Below are 17,734 nucleotides of genomic sequence, written 5' to 3'. Positions count from 1 at the left end.
TTCAGTCCCTCGCGAGCCACCAACGCCTACGTTCCCACCATTCACAGGAGGCCGAACAGCACGGACGGGCGAGCAGGGACGTCCGGCGGCATGCGTGCTTGCTTTTTTGTCTGAATTCACTACGGCGATTTGCTACGGGTTTGATTAATGCCGGACAAGTATTGGAGGAATGCGCTGTCGTATGTTTTATAGGTCTGTATCTCCGGATTGCGTGGTGTCTACGGACGGAAACGAGTCTGGGTACGATGATGGTCGACATGTACGTGAGTCCGATTTGAGCTCAAGTTGGGTGACGTTACGCGTAGTAAATCGTAGCTATTATATAGGCTAGTAAATGACGAATTTCCTTGTTTATTTGGAGTCACACTCCTTCGCGTTATTACTCCTGATCTATATATATATATATAGTTTCAACAGTAACAAAAATGAGGGAACCTGGGTAATGTTTGTTGAATGTGTAATCAGTTAGCAAAGAACATTCTTTTATTGATCAAACGCATGTACATACATCATTAAATTTTTCTCTGCAAAGCATATATGCGTAATACATCCCATCTAAATACTCCACTATGGAACATGCCAATTGCGGAGGGATAAATTTTAACATACAACAGACTATTAATAGTGCAGCTGAATATCTTCATAGCTAACAGACATCTATATTGTTACATAATTCACATGAATGCCACTGGCATCAAGGTTATAAATTCTCAATGATCATTAGTCTGGCATCACGACCGTTGTACAACAGCGACAGAAATAACAATCACTTATCAAAAGTTCTACTTAGATCTCTCCAGATCAATTCCAACATCTCCAGGGGCCTGTTGCCAGTAACAGTTATGACATCGTACGGGGCTGTGCAAATGCAATTTAGACAGACGCATGAACAACAAACGTATTTTCCAAACGAGACACTAAGGGTGACTATCAAACTGAGTCTATATAGCTCTCTATTGCTTTCAATCACTCACTCTATATCTCTCCACCTCGCACTCTCCCTCTCCCTCTCTCTTATACACACTCACCCGCCGCTTCTCGGCCCCTCTAACTAACTCTCTAACTCATCTCCCTCGTTCTAATCAAAGCGAGAACACACATTTAATCAAATTTACTGCTAGTGCAGTTCTCTCCAATGTGTTAAAAATACCAAGATGCAGAGGAGGGCATTTGAAACTTGGTTATCTAATTACAGATCATGGCTGAGGTAGTGGTGTCTTGACCTTCAGGAAACCAGAGGACGAGGAAAAGTACTTTGCATCGTCCATCTTTTTCTCTGCAGCACCAGGGTTTATAATCTCCAATCCCTGAAAAAAATTGCATAAAAACTCACGCATACTGATTTCCCACGTCTATCAATACTGCTAGCACTGGCTGCTCTCTCAACAAATGTTGGAGCTTAGGGATTAAACTAACTATTGCAAGATTTTTGCTCAGAAAAACTAAATATAGCTGAATATAGTCGCACCTGACAGCGGAAATATCACCGATTACACCAACATTAAAAATACTAAGATTTTATGCAGTTATAGCATAGAAAAAGCTTTGCCCCCCCCCCCCCCCGCACCACCACCACCACCACTACACTTGCGCTCGACGCATATCCATGATAACGTTAATATAGCGAAGTCATTAAAGTTACACAGCTATAATTTATTACTGTACTATCGGTATAGCAAAGCCTATCAACGCGGTGGCGGGAGGATGCACTTGATTCGGTTGCCAGTGAGTTTATCAGAAGAATAGCCAGCTACAGTACACGTCAGTTGAGCGCTGTCGCTCTGCGGAAGGGGCTCTAATAGCAAAAGCAGTTCAGTCCTTTGTTAACAGTCAACAAATCCATGTTTAACCCGCCACTTGAGGGTCAAAAGGTTATCCGACACTTACTCTTCGCACGTCAGCGAAAAGTAGATTTCATGGTCCTTTCAATAAAGTGATAAAAACGGTAGGTCAGCGCTGAAACAAAAAAGTTTTCCACTCGGTCCGTTAGACCATGTCCTCAGAAAATGTCTGATATCTGACCTTTCCCCAACTGCCCTTTAACCTGTGACCTCCAATTTCGCACTGGTGATGGGTTTCCTCCCCATCACACTATACACCAAATATTAAGAGCGTAGGTCAAGCCGTTGAGATTTGTGCCGCAATTCCGTATTTCCTCCTATACCTTAAGTTAAGGGGGAAATATTCCCTCTCTACTGACACATCTTGACCTTTGACCCCCAAATTCGACATCCCGAGTCCTTTTCGCGACTAATGCCTAATGGCAGAATTGGTAAACTTGTATTTGTGTCGGTGATGAATTGAAAACAAGTGCATGATTTGAGAGAGCCTGTACTATATCTACGGCAGATAGGCGGTGGTGCCACAAGCTAATCCATACTTCCGGCTAGTTCACAGGCCAGCCAAGATGACAGGAAAAGATTGTTCACAAAAAGTAGTAGTTCGAAACTGGCACTTTTCCGGTGAATACAAAGGTTCGAAGACATTTTATTGTTACTCTAGACAATTGCTGTTACTCAAGCAATAACGGTAGGTGTCATGAAAGTGGGAAAACACTGGAAAACTCTCGCAATAGTTACTTTAATGGGAGAAGAGAGCACTTCATGTGCACTGACATTGCAGCACCAGCACGGCATTACCTGCAGGGGGGTGAATGCAACACTGGAGGCTGTTCCGGATACAGATCCCCTTATCGTTGATCGACCGCCTATGGTCGTCACTCCACCATAAGACTTCTTTGTCAGCGTTTTCTGAAACACAAGGCAACACCAAATCTCTGAATATATAGTATCATTATGGTCAGCAATGATGAAACCACATTACATTTTGTTAGGGCTAACGTGTCTGCGTTTTCTCATGTGTGGTAGCCTAAGAGCAGTATTAGTGGGAACCTGCTGTTGAAGCATATGCTGTATGCATGCAGTATTTTGTATGTATGCACAACATAAAATTCGTGTGATATAAACTTGTCTACTCAGTAGATAAATGTTGACCCATGTGTACATTCAGCAAGAAACGTTATCGGCATGGGGAAGCACTATAATTCACTGACTTGTAAGTAGTCAGGCAATGTTTGAGCTAATCACCCACATCACAGATAATACACATGTCTACAGTAAAGTCTACGTCAAGTAGCAGTGCCAACGCATACATTTAGAGTCTTTGATATTCGGACACGGGTCTTCTCATCAATCTGTGGACCTCGTATTCGGCCATGACCACCCTTCCCTATAACACCGGAGGAGAAGCCTAGGTCTTCCTGGTAAGCATCCTCCTCAATCTGAAAGTGTAGAAGATGCAACACTGAGCTTCATAATCACAAAAGTTCTAGCAGAAAAGTTACCATTTCTACCAAAAACTCAAGGCAGAAGACACCTGTGTGACAGTTCGTACGAGAAGATAAAAGTCAAAAAAGGTATACCTTTTGCAAGAAAAAGTGAAAGTTAAGAAAGAATCAATCCTGTGATGCTTGATAAAACTAGGTAAAAACAGACCAATTAAATAAAAAGCATTTTGATGCACTGAGTCAGTGTGCAGATAGAACAGTTAGTAAATAAAAGACAAGGGGAGAACGTGAGAACACAAGATATTAAGTATGACACTTACATCACCAAACGACATCCTGTTTGCTTGTTTACGTAACTCTGTCACGCCTAGCCGCTCTTTCATTCTTCTCACTCTGCACATTTAAAAGCAGTTCAATATAATTAATGAAATCTCACTGCAATCTCAGTATATCTTGTTCATCTAATGCAATGATGGCTTAGTGTTGCTTATTTAAGGCCTTGTCACTACATTAGTTACCGTTTGCCACCTCGCTTTTTCCTAGACTGTTCAATCGGAGCAGGGAGAGCCTTGATTTGCTTTATGGGCGGAGGTTCTTGTAACTTGTCTAGTTTCTTTTCAATATCTTCCTTAAGCATGTGTCCAATCTAAATGTAAATACATGTGTAATGCACATACAGCTTTTACGTGTTTTATATAGATAATTAATTTGACGTAAATTAGGTGACCCAGGAAAAAAGACACTCTCAACATAATCCTTGAACATCGGACAAGAATCTCACCTTTCCATCGGAGCTTTCATGGCATGCATCAACACGAGCTGCCATAGCACACTTTGCGGACACCAACCTTGCAGCTTTTCTTCTAAGATCCTACAATGGATAGAAGTTTGGTGGCAACAATGAGTTCACCTTTCGGGTTGGATTTAGTAGTAACACTTATTTCTATTGTAATTTCGGCCTCATCCAGTTAAAACCGCATTCCCCCAACGAAAGAATGTTATAAATGTTTGTAGACGTGCTACATTATACATAGACCATACAAAAATGTTCCATAAACACCACGTTTAGCACAAACAAGCCTTGTAAAGAGATGAATGTAGTTAACAAAATGAAATCAAACAACCATAACCATTCGGTCAAAATTTACCAGAGTTTAGAAGCACACAGCAACAGTGCCTAGTCTAGTCTAGGATAGTATTTGTGTACAACAACAAATAAACCGTTTTTAAAAAACCTCATAATGAACTGGTATTGAGAAAATAATATCCTCTTACCAAACCTTACTTTCATTAATAAATATTAGCAAAAATATAAGCATTTCGGCTTAATTACGTACTTTATTGCAAGCCCCAACGACGCACAGATTTATATACATAGACAGCATGTCAGATGGAGCTGCTATGTCAACATTACTTCAAACAAAAGCATGGGACTATCTTGCAAATGTAAACATTAGAACACAAAATTCAAACAAGGAAGCTTCTGTGTTGGATCTATCGTATCAAAACATTTTTATGCACAAATTGCTTGCATAGAACACGACTTTGAGTAGATAAAATGTGCATTTCAGGGGAAAACAGATTCTAATACAAAACAGATTGACTGCAGGAGTGTGTTATGATAGTCTGACTAAGTCTGTGCACATCATATGTGACACACTAGGGTTAGAAATTGATTTTTCTCCAAGCAGAAAGTAATTGCTGCCAGAGAAAAAAACAGACAGCAAGCTTATGCACCCAGGAAGGAACTTGATAAAACCATAGCAGTTCCACTCCCTCCCACCCCAACAGTACTGTACTGACCTATTGCCATTGTCCATAAGGTAAACGATTTGGCCTCCTTGCCCCGTTTCCCTTGATTATTTTATTCTAAATCTAGTGGCCATGCTTAACCCAAGCTGCACATTGAATTACGTAAGGACGGTAATGTAGGATCAATGCACGTTGAGAAAAACCCAGAACAACTGCCCATCGTGTCGTTGGTGCTTTTTTCTTTGGTTTATTAGGAATTTCTTGACAGCAAATAATTTGCTTCGGAAATTGAGAGCAAGCAGTCAACGGACTCCTGTAGGCAGCAAAGCTGCTGCTTGCCGCCCTTCAATTTCAAACCCTGCACAGCTGACACTACCTGCTGATATTTATATAATTATGATTCTAATAGTGCCACATGTACTCCTTCAGTCAATCATTACACTGCGTGCGTGTGCATGTATGCTTAGTTAACTTACTGGAGGTGTATCCTGAACAAGCGGTGAATAATATATGAAGCCGGTATGAGGCAAGACAGCCACCGTGGAGAACCCAGACAGGGTTCTCTTCTGAGAACCAACCAATAGGATATTACAGGCTGGCATTTTCGACAGAATCGTGAGACCACCTGCAGCGCCTGCAAAACACAACAAAATAAACTCAATTTATTTTGAAATTATGAATTCATTTGTTTAGAACTGCCTATGGGGTATCACTGCCAGTAGAGCGGCACTGCTATCATGGTAATACCACACTGGTCAGCATGCAAGAAAAAACAGTAATTGTGTAAGCGTGACAATGAACTACTAAATGTGACTAAAAACAACTAATCAGTTCTGCAATTTAGAACTTTCTGCATTTCACATGCATGAATGAAAGTTCCTATGTATTCATTTCACTAACTAGTTTGAGTTATTTAGATGATGTTAGTAATAAAATTCTCCTAACGTGTTAATAGATGTCACCTCCACAAGTATCCCTGTGGTTACTTGAAAATCTTGATAAACGTGCACATACATACCCATTAGTTTGGCAGCTGTGGCAGCACCTACAATTATTGAGACATTTGGAGCAATGAAAGACATCCGTGACTCCACATATTCAAGGATCTGCAGCTTACACTCATTCAGTCGTACTGCCTACCAAAATATGCAATATTTACAATTGTTATACACCTGCAAAAAGTACTGCATTGTAATTGATGTAGAGCATGTCAGGTGCCATGAAATACAAATCAATATTGTTCGCTGAAAATCAATGTTGCCTACTGACCACTGCTGCCACTTAGCATAAAACCTTTTTCTATATGCTGCTGGCTGCCCTGACATGCAACAGACTCGAACCAGAGAAAGATGATGGTATATTAGGTCTAGTAATACTTGAAAAATATGGTTATCTAGTCTGCACTGTTGATAGATGCTAGAATAACTAGCACCTCATGTTATTTCTAAGTATATCACATTACAACTAATTTCATATTCGGTTGTCCCATTTCACTGATGGTTAATAACAAAAAGATTTGAAAACTATCTGGGATCATCATCAGTTGTTGACAATTTTGAATTAGTCACCAAAGTGGGTGAAAACAAAATACCCCCGCCGCACATTTTTCAAGGCATGCTCGGCCATAGGCATGCATAGCATGCCACTTGCATCAGAACATACAGAATGCAATTCTTTGCTAAACTCTTAATAGCTCTGTAGCTTTGGCAGGCTAATGGCAGGTAAAATTCGAACAAAAATTCAAGTTCTTATGAAGTCTGGGTTGTAAGGTAACGCGTAGTGAAATTGGACAAATTGATACAAATTTGGCAACGGACTTATATACGTTGATATGACCTTTCATTTATTCTAGTATTCGTCAACACTGCAGGTAAAATAGCCATAAGCTTACTTTAAAGATAGTGAAATCATAGAATTAAATAAAAACAACTTTATATACATCATTTCCTACTAGTAGATGCTACTGCCATTTATTTAATATTTGGTTGGTAATTTTATATTAGTAAAATCCGATTTTTTCCGAATTGCAGGATTTTTTGTGCACAGATTTGATTCTATCTAGGTTTAGGTTATGTATGGGGAAAACCTTTAGGGATGAATCTGACTGAATGTTTTAATTAATGTTTGGGTTAGTGCTTTTTGAATTACGCAAAATAAATCCGTAGCTAAACCTAGGCTAGTAAATATGGATTTATCATTGATCTTTAATATTGTGTCACACTCATACTCTCCAAGTATTATTTACTCGTAATTTCACATATAATGCAACAATTATCGCCTGGTTGCTCGGGAAACAGAACAGTTTTGTGGACCTAAAAAATCAATTCAATGTTACTCAAAATCGTATTAATTTTCTCAGTAATTTTCTTAGTAACTTCATGTCACTGTTGCAACCAGTCAATAATTGCATAATGTTATCAAGAGTACATAATAGAAAAAGAGTATGACACCGTTTTAACAGCGTTTTGCATAGTTTTCAACTTGTAAATATTCTATCCATATGTGAATAAATATATTCAAACTTTACCTTGTTTTCGTCTATGATTCTCCCTTAATCATATGACACCACCAATTTACCTGAAAATCGTATGTGTTCTTCAAAAAAGTTCTTTGAATACGACATGGTTTCACACCGTTTTCACAAATGGACGCATGTTTTTGGCCAAAGTTTATTATGGGATTAGTGTTCTATTGTCTATGACGGAACGCTGGGGGCTGTGGGGGATATTAGGTAAGCTCAGTAACAGCCCTTGTTTCGCTTCCTTATCATCAGGAACACGATGGTAACACAGCTCAAATCAGCTGCTAGCTCGCCGTGAGCACACATTTATTTTTAGCACGCTGGAAACCCAATACACACTGAATACAATTCGATGCCTAATATCCCTTACAGCCCCCAGCGTTCCGTCATAGACAATAGAACACTAATCCCATAATAAACTTTGGCCAAAAACATGCGTCCATTTGTGAAAACGGTGTGAAACCGTGTCGTATTCAAAGAACTTTTTTGAAGAACACATACGATTTTCAGGTAAATTGGTGGTGTCATATGATTAAGGGAGAATCATAGACGAAAACAAGGTAAAGTTTGAATATATTTATTCACATATGGATAGAATATTTACAAGTTGAAAACTATGCAAAACGCTGTTAAAACGGTGTCATACTCTTCTCCTATTATGTACTCTTGATGTTATATACCCATATCTGTAGCAATGCTAACAAACATCAATAATTGTTAAAACATAACTTTTCAATATTGAATAAGATCACAACATAGCTTAGAGCTTACCATATCACATGCTTCTTCAACCTTTTCCAGTTCATGGTGGGTAAGTTCGGTGCTAAAATCATATGACAAAAATTTATGAAATTGCATTCAACTGGATAGTTTACAACTAAAACAGACATCTTTGCCTGGATATTTGTCTTCTATTCAGCCATCATTAAAAGATATATTGTTTGCCATAACATCACCCACTTATCAGAATCATGCCTAGTGTAACCAAATTATCGTTACCGAAAAATGACATTTATGAAACTATATTATACATATATAGCAAATAGCTGAACATGACTTGCTGCTTACTGATCCACCCCTAAAATGACTAACTTAATGGCAGGCTACCTACATATCCCCACTCAATTTTAACTGAATGCTAGTGCATGTGAGGCTATATTACCCTTGGGTTGTGGAAGCAGTGACGCTGACGACCATGATGGTAGCACTAGTGAGTATTTCCAGAAGTTTCTCATTGTTCTTTGCCGCATCTAGGTTGTTTCCCAATGCCTACAAACCAGTAAGAATTGCTGTCGTTAAACAATTATTCTATAATATTAACTCGCAAATTATAAAAAAGAAAGTTTCCTACTTTCACACATTACTAATTTAAAAAACAATTAGCTACTTGCTGCAGCAACAACAGACAAAAAGTTCACACAACAGATCTACTAAAATTACCCTAGTTCTGACCACATATAAATGTTATAAGTTCTATAAAAACTAATTACCTTTACTGTTAGAATATAATCCAGTGGTGCGGTGACTAGAGACTCCAGTTCTGGGAAGCGCTTTGAATACTTATCTCTCACAAATTTGTGAATTATATCTGAAAGAAAATTGGGCAACAAATATGATGTCAAATTCTCTGAGCCATAACACATAAACTATAATAAGCAATGTGAAAGATCAGTGGATATTTGTGAAGCAGATACCTACTTATTTCATTGTCAATTTCGACAGTTAGGTTATTTGCTTGGACGATCACTCTGTACTCTGGGTCTGCTTCCACAGGACCAGACACTGTAAAAACACAAATATAACACGTGATATGCAATAAAAAATTAAATATGCATGTGTAAATGTGCCAACTATAACTTTGTATAAAAGAGAATTCTTGTTGCATTACCTAGTCTAGCCTCGCCAGCATTCATATACATCTTCATTGCATTGATTGTCTCTGTCAACTGAAAGTAATAATAAGATCATTCATTTTACCTAGTACAATGTACACAACATGTTAGAGTGACTAACCTATAGTTGTAATTAAATGCAATGTGTTCACCTACATTTTTCAATTTATTCATTTATACAAAGACATTAATATGACATCATTTTCTATGGTGTATATTTGTAAAAAATTTGTTGCCATTTTTTTACATTAAGGATACTCTCAAGGTTTTAGGCAAAATTTTACCGATTTTTAATTTTCAACTTTATTCGATGGCTAACACTATGTGCCATCACAGTATGTACCATCACTATATGAGCTGAACATGCTCATTTCTCTATATAACGGTACATGTGAACTTCCAGAAAGCGTTTTGATTGCCCGCGTACATGTAGTGAGCCGCGGCTGACGTCATGATGACGTCAGAGACAGGATAGTACAACCAGAATTTTCAATGTACTCACTAGCCTATAACCATCAGGTATCATTCAGCATCTATACAGCTGTCCTCTACAGTAATAGTTGAAATTGCCGTGCGACCGAAAATAGCCCTGTTCCCCTAGTTACACACCTTGCATTTAGGCGTGCGTTTGTTGACATGCAGTGGGCGTTTTTGGCGCGTTTCGGATCATGGTGTGTGGGAACCTCGTAATTTCTTACAATTTCTCAAGGTGCATAGAAGATTTAATCAATTTAGTGGTTGCAGTTAGTCATGGATATGTCGCAGTAAGTACTATAACAGTAGATATTTCACATACGTTCACCCATTTTTCACACAGGCGATCGATCATTGTGAAAAATAGAAAAACGCCGATTTCTCCGTTCCAATTTTTGACATAGTAGCCGATGTATAAATGGATATTTCTCTGTGATTACAACTTGGAATAATTTAATTTTACACTCATTTTAATGGCAACATATTGCTGTAAAAAAGGGTGTCAGGGATTGTTATTAAGAGCCGTATTTTATGAGTTATGTCTGTTTATTCGCTAAAATTTTTAATTCAAACGTGCGACTTGAATTTCAGGCACTTTTTTTCATTTTTCTCGGTAAATATAAAACTAAAAGAACAAGAGCCGCAGAGCGTCTGGGCTCATCTGAGGTCTGTTGCTACGGTTATAAACGTAACATTTAAGTTGTGCGTAGTTTGTACCTTTGTTAGGCGCAGATATGCAGATACGCAATTGCGTACACATCATTTCAGCAACCTTCTGCATTCTGCATACCTCCCAAATCCCATTGGTTGATACAAATCGCGTGCCTGAAACTCCTGTTTTATGGTGCATTGTGACACTAACCCTAACCCTAACTTTATTAAAAAAATTTAAAAAAATTAATTGTTGTTATTAAATTGTTGTAAATAAATCATGTAAATATTTGCGTTAATTGGAAAAAAATAGTTAAATGGATAAAGATAGAAAAATACAGAAAACAGGTAAATAATAAAAAATCAGATGACCGAAGAACGACCTTTGAGCCGTGACGCCTGTGTTGTACGCGTTCGGCTATCCAGGCTTATTGGGTTTCTAGATTATGGATGTGCCATGAATATGACAACACTGTGACGTCATTGAGGCAGTTCACGAATCCATGTTTAACCCTCCTCTTGAGGGTCAAAAGGTTATCAGACACTTACTCTTCGCACGTCAGTGGAAAGCACATTTCATGGTCCTTTCAATAAAGTGATAAAAATGGTAGGTCAGCGCTGAAACAAAAAAGTTTTCCCCCAAATTTGTCATCCTGAGTCCCCCCGTCCGATTTTTCACGATCCCCCCCCCCAACGTCCCGAATATCGTGACCGTACGTCGAGCGGTTAAGATTTGTGCCCAACTGTTGACGGACGCACGGACGCACGGACATGCGATTCTACAAGCTGCATCTGACTACGTCAGATGAGCCAAAAATCCTGAAACCCTTTTTTGGTACATATTGTGCGGTAACATGTGGCGAAAATTTTGTATCCTCACTCTTTCTGGTAATTGAGAAATATCCAAAATAGCTTTTTTACATAAAAATTCAAAATTAGTGTGGTAACATAATTAGGTGCTGGAAATTTCATGGAACTTTTTGGCTTGAGCATAGAGATATATCTCCTCTATAAATAAAACAAGTGATTGATTCGATTCATTCATCAATAAATGTTTAATCTTCATTAGAGCAATACCCGTGCAAAAGGTGGAGAGTATCCTTAAAAGTAAGTACTAACAGGACAAAATATATCGTCAAGCGCTAATAAAAACGGAAAAACGGGAAAATAGTGCTATTTCACGGCAATATTATTCTACTTTGCCTGCGAGTCTAGAATAATTTTATGGTATTGCATTAAGCAGAATTCTTTGCTTTCTAAAACAAGACCCACCGCTTGTCAATACGATACTCCTAGGCTGAGATATTGGCTTGTAAACTTCCCCTCCCACAGGCCTCACGGCACCTCGCATCCACATTATTCACTATCCTTCTCGCCTTTTGCGGGTTAGGAAAGTCGCTTCGTGAGAGTTCGGTTTTTTCCGCGATAACTTTATGAATGAACGGCGTTTCGGTTATCATCGGTGACTTTCAGGGGCTTCACCTATGCCCTTATCTCCCATTGTCTTTCCTAGCACGGCTAATGCCCGTCATGATGGAGCCGGCAAGGTTTTCTAAATTAAGTCTCTACAACGCAGCTCAGTTACTATAATATGGTGTAGTAAGAGTACCAAATTTGGGCATGTGACATAAATTATCAGCGCTCCAAGCGGTGACGGAAAACGATAGCCAGACCCGCAAAAAGCGAGAAGGATAGTGAATATTATGGATGCGAGGCGGCATGAGGCCTGTGGGAGGCATGATTACGCTCCAATATCTCGGACTAGGAGTATCATAGAGACAAGCGGTTGGTCTTATTTTAGATAGCAAAAAATGCTGCCTAACGCAATACCATGAACTTAGTCTAGAACCGCATACAAAGTAAAATAATATTGCCGTGAAATAGCACTATTTTCCCGCTGTACACTCTAGGTATTTATTAGCTCCTGATATCGTCCAATTCTTACCTGATAAGATTGTTTCTCAACTAGTTAAAAATCCAAAAAACCTGGACGATTTGATATTATGATCCTGACATTAATTGCTTGCTATGGGCTATGTATGAGTCACGAGTGTATGTTTACATCGAACAATATAGTAAAATAGGGAGTATAATGCAGCAATTTCAATATAAAAGTGAACAGAATTACTTTCATTTTGTGAAAAAGTGGAAATATTTTTTTTTTACTTTTACTATTTACGGTGATGTAATCACTTTAATCATACACTCGGAAAAATCATCTAGGTCACAATATGATTTCGGTCCACAACTAAATGAACCCATAAGTAGTACTTCACACCACATACACTCCCGGGGGCTCACTATATATGCAGGTATTACCCCATGTGCGTTCTCACTAAAAATAATAGGCCCCCTAGTGCGAACTGCACATTGTTAAACCCTACCCCTTATTGCAGACAAAATTGAAAAGTACCACCCCCTATTGCATACACAATGAAAATATCCCACCCCCTATTGCATACACAATGAAAGAGTCCTACCCGGACCCCTACCCCCTATTGCGAGGTCTTGCTCATCTTGCTCCTCGTGATGACTGATGATTGTTGTAGCGGGGTTTAAGTTTCGTGTGCTACGGGGCCGCCCATTCGGGGCCTTGGGTGGGGTACTATGTGGTTCGTCATGAGGGGGCCCATGAGGGGGGCCTACTGCGGGCGCGGTGCTTGACTTGAACGATCCCGAGGGCTTATTGCGGGATTAGCTTTGTAAAGGGGGGCCTATTTGCTCCCGCGCAGGCCCGCGTTAGAAGTTGAAAAACACCCCCTTAACCTGCAAAATTTGGAACGCACATGGGGTAATACCGGCATATATAGTGACCCCACCGGGCATACACTCTAAAATTCATAAAATACGTGAAACATTCATTGAAATCACTACTAACCTGGCCACTACTCATTAGCTTGGCAATACCATGTACAGAGTCGCCACTAGTGTCCACCTGCATCGATATATCACTGACATCCTCAACTTCATTCTTGACCTCTTCATCATGACCTGCCTCTTCCAAATCTGCTAATAGTTCATCAGCCAACGACATGATGGCCAAACAGGAGCTAGAAGAAAGAAGGATTGCTGTCAGGAAAACCCCATGAAGAAAACAAGATCAATGGTCTCATTAAATGGTATCAAGAGTAGATAATAACACATATCTATCACTATCTACACACTATAGATGTGTTATTATCTACTCTTGATGGTATATATAGTTAAAAAATAGGTACAGTATGTCATCATTGTATGTCCTAACATTTAAGCTAGCTCTAGCACTATATAGAACTTCGTTCCACATTAGTTAGTAATTACTATGACATGAAGTCTATAACATGGAGTGTTACAGCCACACTATAACCTAATTCTAATGCAGTATTCAGCATAGAGAAGACACACAATGTATAGACACATCTATAGCCACAGAACTGCGTGCACCACACAGTGTACCATTTGTGAGAACATTTATAAAAGACACACAGTGTCACTTAAAAGAGCCACACAGTACGTGCACCACACAAGGTACCATTCGTGAGTCTCTGCGTTGGTGTGTCCGTCTATGCCCCCGTCCGTCCATCCGTCCAACTGTACGTCCGTCTATCTGTCCGTCCGTCAGTCTGTCCGTCTATGGCCCCGTCCGTCCATCCTTCCGTCCAAGTGTACGTTTGTCCGTCTGTCCGTCGATACCTCCGCCCGGCTGTTCGTCTGTCCGTCCATCGGTCTGTCCGTTTATGCCCCGCCCATCCGTCCGTGCGTCTGTGCATCTGTCAGTCTATATCTCCGCCCGCCCGTCCGCCCGCCCCTCAGTCTGTCAATCTGTCCGTCTGCCTGCTCGTCCATTAGTTCATCTGTCTATATCTGAACCCTCTGTTTATCAATCCCTCCACCCACACATCTATCCATCCATCTATCTATCTATCCGTCCGTCGCTCCGCCTGTCTGTCTGTCCCTCTGCCTGTGTGTGTGTGCGTGCGTGTGTGTGTGTGCGTGCGTGTGTGTGTGCGCACGTGCGTGCGTGCGCGCGCGCGTGTGTGTGTGTGTGTAAAAACATGTAGTAAACGTTTTATATGCGACAGCGCGGTAACAAAACCACATCCCGCAATCGGCAGTCTTACCCCGGCATGTTAAAGGCTCGCGTTGATGCGTCTACTCGCAGGCGAGACACATTGTGAAACATCATCTGTTCGAGAGAGTGAGAGAGGAGGAGCTGGAGTTGGAGCTGGAAAGGAGGAGTTGGAACAGGCTGCTTCCAAACGCGCTGGCTTTTGCGGATACTCAATTGCCGAGCAACGCCGTTAGAACGTCGCGTCAGCGTGACGATCAGCTACAGCTACCCGTTTGTCATTCGCGCCGGGCAGATGGTCGATTCCATCCTACACCCTGTGCCCCGCGGTAGTCGCGCGCATACGCGACAAATGCGTGTGACGTACGGAGCGATCCCAAGTAGTTAGGTTGCTGCCATGTTTCGCCGAGCGGCCGATCGCTGACGTCATGTTGGGGACTCGAAGTGGAGTGGTAGCGGATAGCGTGCAGTGCGGCCGCAACCTCAGAGCGAGGTCGTCGTATTCACGAGTCCGAGACGGTTACTTGCTCGCCGACGTACGTGGAAACTCGTGCGACACTGGGCGGTTGTATCCGACGTCTATATAATGCGAACGTCATTTAACTGTTGTGCAAGAAAAACTTGTTCACATCCGAGGCTTAATGTGAATAGTATGGATGGATAGTAATGTGGGTAAAATAAAGTGTATTTTCTAACATAGTATGGCCTAAATATTTTATTATGTTTGTGGGAAATTTGATAGCAACGAAGATATGGACATGGTTCATGCATTGTAAGTGCACAAAATTTATAGACATATTCACCCCTAGACATTCTGCAGCCGGATATCTGCGCGAAGCGCGCCAACGCCGCCCTGGCGGCGCTCTAACACGATTTCGCTGCCCCCCTCCTTCACCTTACACGGTTTACATATATAATGCAAGCACCAACTTCGCTGAATTGAGCAGTTCTGGCCATTCGACGATCGGTTTGACTATCCAGGGAGCTCAACATTTCTTAGAAATGCTCCTAATTCGAAGTTCGCTAGTCGGCGCGCTTTCTTTGCCGTAATAAACGCATTTCAAGTTTCTTCTTTGTTTGTTGTTGTTGATGAGTGTAGTACATATGGCGTGCGATAGACGGCGCAACGAACGCCGAATCTATAGGCATAGTAGACTGGTACCCGTTTGCCACCTTTACTCCGGCATATCGCTACACTGACGTAGCGTCTGGAACAGTCGACCGGGTACCAGTCTATATGTGTAACTCTCTTATTCATGTTGTTTGTGCACGCAGCACAGCTATGTTGTAGTACTACTACTCACAGGCACTTGGACCGTTTCAATAATAAAATGATGGTTAATAAATACAACTTGTCAGTAGCCTCAGGGAATAATTTTCCCGGTATCGCATCGCAATTCGCGATGTATTTTCAGCCATTTGCTACGCATATTTTTTTATGAATCGCAGTTGTGCGATGCAGCCCATGTAGAACATACAGAATAATAAGAATGTGTAATATTAACTTATAACTCACAAAAATACTCAGTGTAGTGGAATTGACTGACGATGTTCTATACCCCAAGAATTTGCATAAATGGTACGTTGAGTACATGTTACGTGTGCACACATATATCTACAAATAGCCCGACCATGAAGCCTGCAATACTAACGAACATCAATACACAGTCTTTTGATGTATGACCGTTTCTTGGCACTACAACACCTACGACGTTTGTAGTCATACCATTTGAAATTTATAATATGTATACATGTTATTTATATTTGTGTGTATAATGTTATAATTCCTATTTGAACAACCATGGCCTGCACTAGTAGAGACTGCACGTTTCCGCTTCAAAATTTGCCAAATTCCGTTTCGGAGATTACTAAATTCCACTTCAATTCCGTTTCAGCAAATTTCTACATTTTAATTCAGAAATAATTAAAATTAAGAGAAAACACTGATGGATGCCTGTTTTTTTGTTTGCAATTTTTTTTGGCTCTATAATTTCTTTTGGAGGGTTAAAGTGATGAATGTAAGATAAGTTTCCATAATCATTTTTGTGTGTTTTGGGAGGTTATTTTTGGTGAAACTGGTGATTCCGTTTCAGAGGGGGTGATTCCGTGATTTCCATCCATTTTCCGTTTTCATGGAAATGTGCAGTCTCTACACTAGCTGTACCCATGTAGACCCTTCGCTCTAGTTAAAGCAACCTGTTAAAGGTTATTCCCACAAAAATGCTGCATCATAGAGACAGGCACGCACAGCTACTAGAATTAGAGAACGACTAAAAGTGCCTCCAATAGTATGCCTAATTAAATACCAGTACCACACACTTATATGTTTATACAAATACATCTTTTCTCCATGTAAAATACTGTTTTCAGTACATGTATTTGTATGCAATAAAGATTTAATAATAACAATAACTAGAAAGGGCAGTTGTCGCCAACTACATGTATCCCCCGTGTTCTCCCCCAAGATGTGTAAGTATACGAAGTTTGGTCGCGCTAGGTCAATTAGGGGCCAATGTCAAGGTCAAGGTCAATGTCAAATAAAGGTTGCAGTGACCTGATTTCGGTACGCGACACACCTTCTCCCCAAGATGTGTAAGTATAGCAAGTTTGGTAGCGCTAGGTCAATTAGGGGCCGAGTTATAGAGCGGAAGGGAAATATGATCAAGGTCAACTTCAAGGTCAAATAAAAGCTGCAGTGACCTGGTTTTGGTACGCGACACACATTCTCCCCAAGATGTGTAAGTATAGCAAGTTTGGTAGCGCTAGGTCAATTATTAGGGGCCGAGTTATAGAGCGAAAGGGAAATATGATCAAGGTCAAGGTAAAGGTCAAATAAAAGTCGTAGTGACCTGATTTTGGTAGCGCTAGGTCAATTAGAGGCCGAGTTATAGAGCGGAAGGGAAATATGATCAAGGTCAAGGTAAAGGTCAAATAAAGGTCGCAGTGACCTGGTTTTGGTACGCTGCGCACATTCTCCCCAAGATGTGTAAGTATAGCAAGTTTGGTAGCGCTAGGTCAATTAGGGGCCGAGTTATAGAGCGGAACGGAAATATGATCAAGGTCAAGGTAAAGGTCAAATAAAAGTCGTAGTGACCTGGTTTTAGTATGCG

The 17,734-nt window shown here is 40.4% G+C and overlaps 1 protein-coding gene across 2 annotated transcripts in view; it reads right to left on the bottom strand.

Annotated features, from left to right (window-relative positions):
• Nucleotides 1-443: 443 nt before the first annotated feature.
• The window catches only part of LOC106804777 (U4/U6 small nuclear ribonucleoprotein Prp31-like), a 21,708-nt gene continuing 4,417 nt past the window's right edge, over nucleotides 444-17,734 (bottom strand). For both annotated transcript variants that reach the window (XM_014806108.1, XM_014806109.1), the window contains exons 2-15: nucleotides 13,455-13,626; nucleotides 9,448-9,505; nucleotides 9,258-9,341; nucleotides 9,050-9,147; nucleotides 8,722-8,828; nucleotides 8,331-8,382; nucleotides 6,057-6,174; nucleotides 5,515-5,672; nucleotides 4,068-4,157; nucleotides 3,805-3,932; nucleotides 3,607-3,679; nucleotides 3,152-3,280; nucleotides 2,640-2,750; nucleotides 444-1,307 (exon numbers count right to left, since the gene is read on the bottom strand). In XM_014806108.1, coding sequence (XP_014661594.1) covers nucleotides 1,197-1,307; nucleotides 2,640-2,750; nucleotides 3,152-3,280; nucleotides 3,607-3,679; nucleotides 3,805-3,932; nucleotides 4,068-4,157; nucleotides 5,515-5,672; nucleotides 6,057-6,174; nucleotides 8,331-8,382; nucleotides 8,722-8,828; nucleotides 9,050-9,147; nucleotides 9,258-9,341; nucleotides 9,448-9,505; nucleotides 13,455-13,610 — 1,473 coding nt within the window. In that variant the 5' untranslated portion in view covers nucleotides 13,611-13,626 and the 3' untranslated portion in view covers nucleotides 444-1,196. The remainder of the gene's footprint in view (nucleotides 1,308-2,639; nucleotides 2,751-3,151; nucleotides 3,281-3,606; nucleotides 3,680-3,804; nucleotides 3,933-4,067; nucleotides 4,158-5,514; nucleotides 5,673-6,056; nucleotides 6,175-8,330; nucleotides 8,383-8,721; nucleotides 8,829-9,049; nucleotides 9,148-9,257; nucleotides 9,342-9,447; nucleotides 9,506-13,454; nucleotides 13,627-17,734) is intronic.

The sequence above is a fragment of the Priapulus caudatus genome, unplaced genomic scaffold, assembly GCF_000485595.1.
Source record: "Priapulus caudatus unplaced genomic scaffold, Priapulus_caudatus-5.0.1 Scaffold87, whole genome shotgun sequence".
In the NCBI taxonomy this organism is placed as follows: Eukaryota; Metazoa; Priapulida; class Priapulimorpha; order Priapulimorphida; family Priapulidae; genus Priapulus; species Priapulus caudatus.
This window is presented reverse-complemented; position numbering and strand designations above follow the sequence as displayed.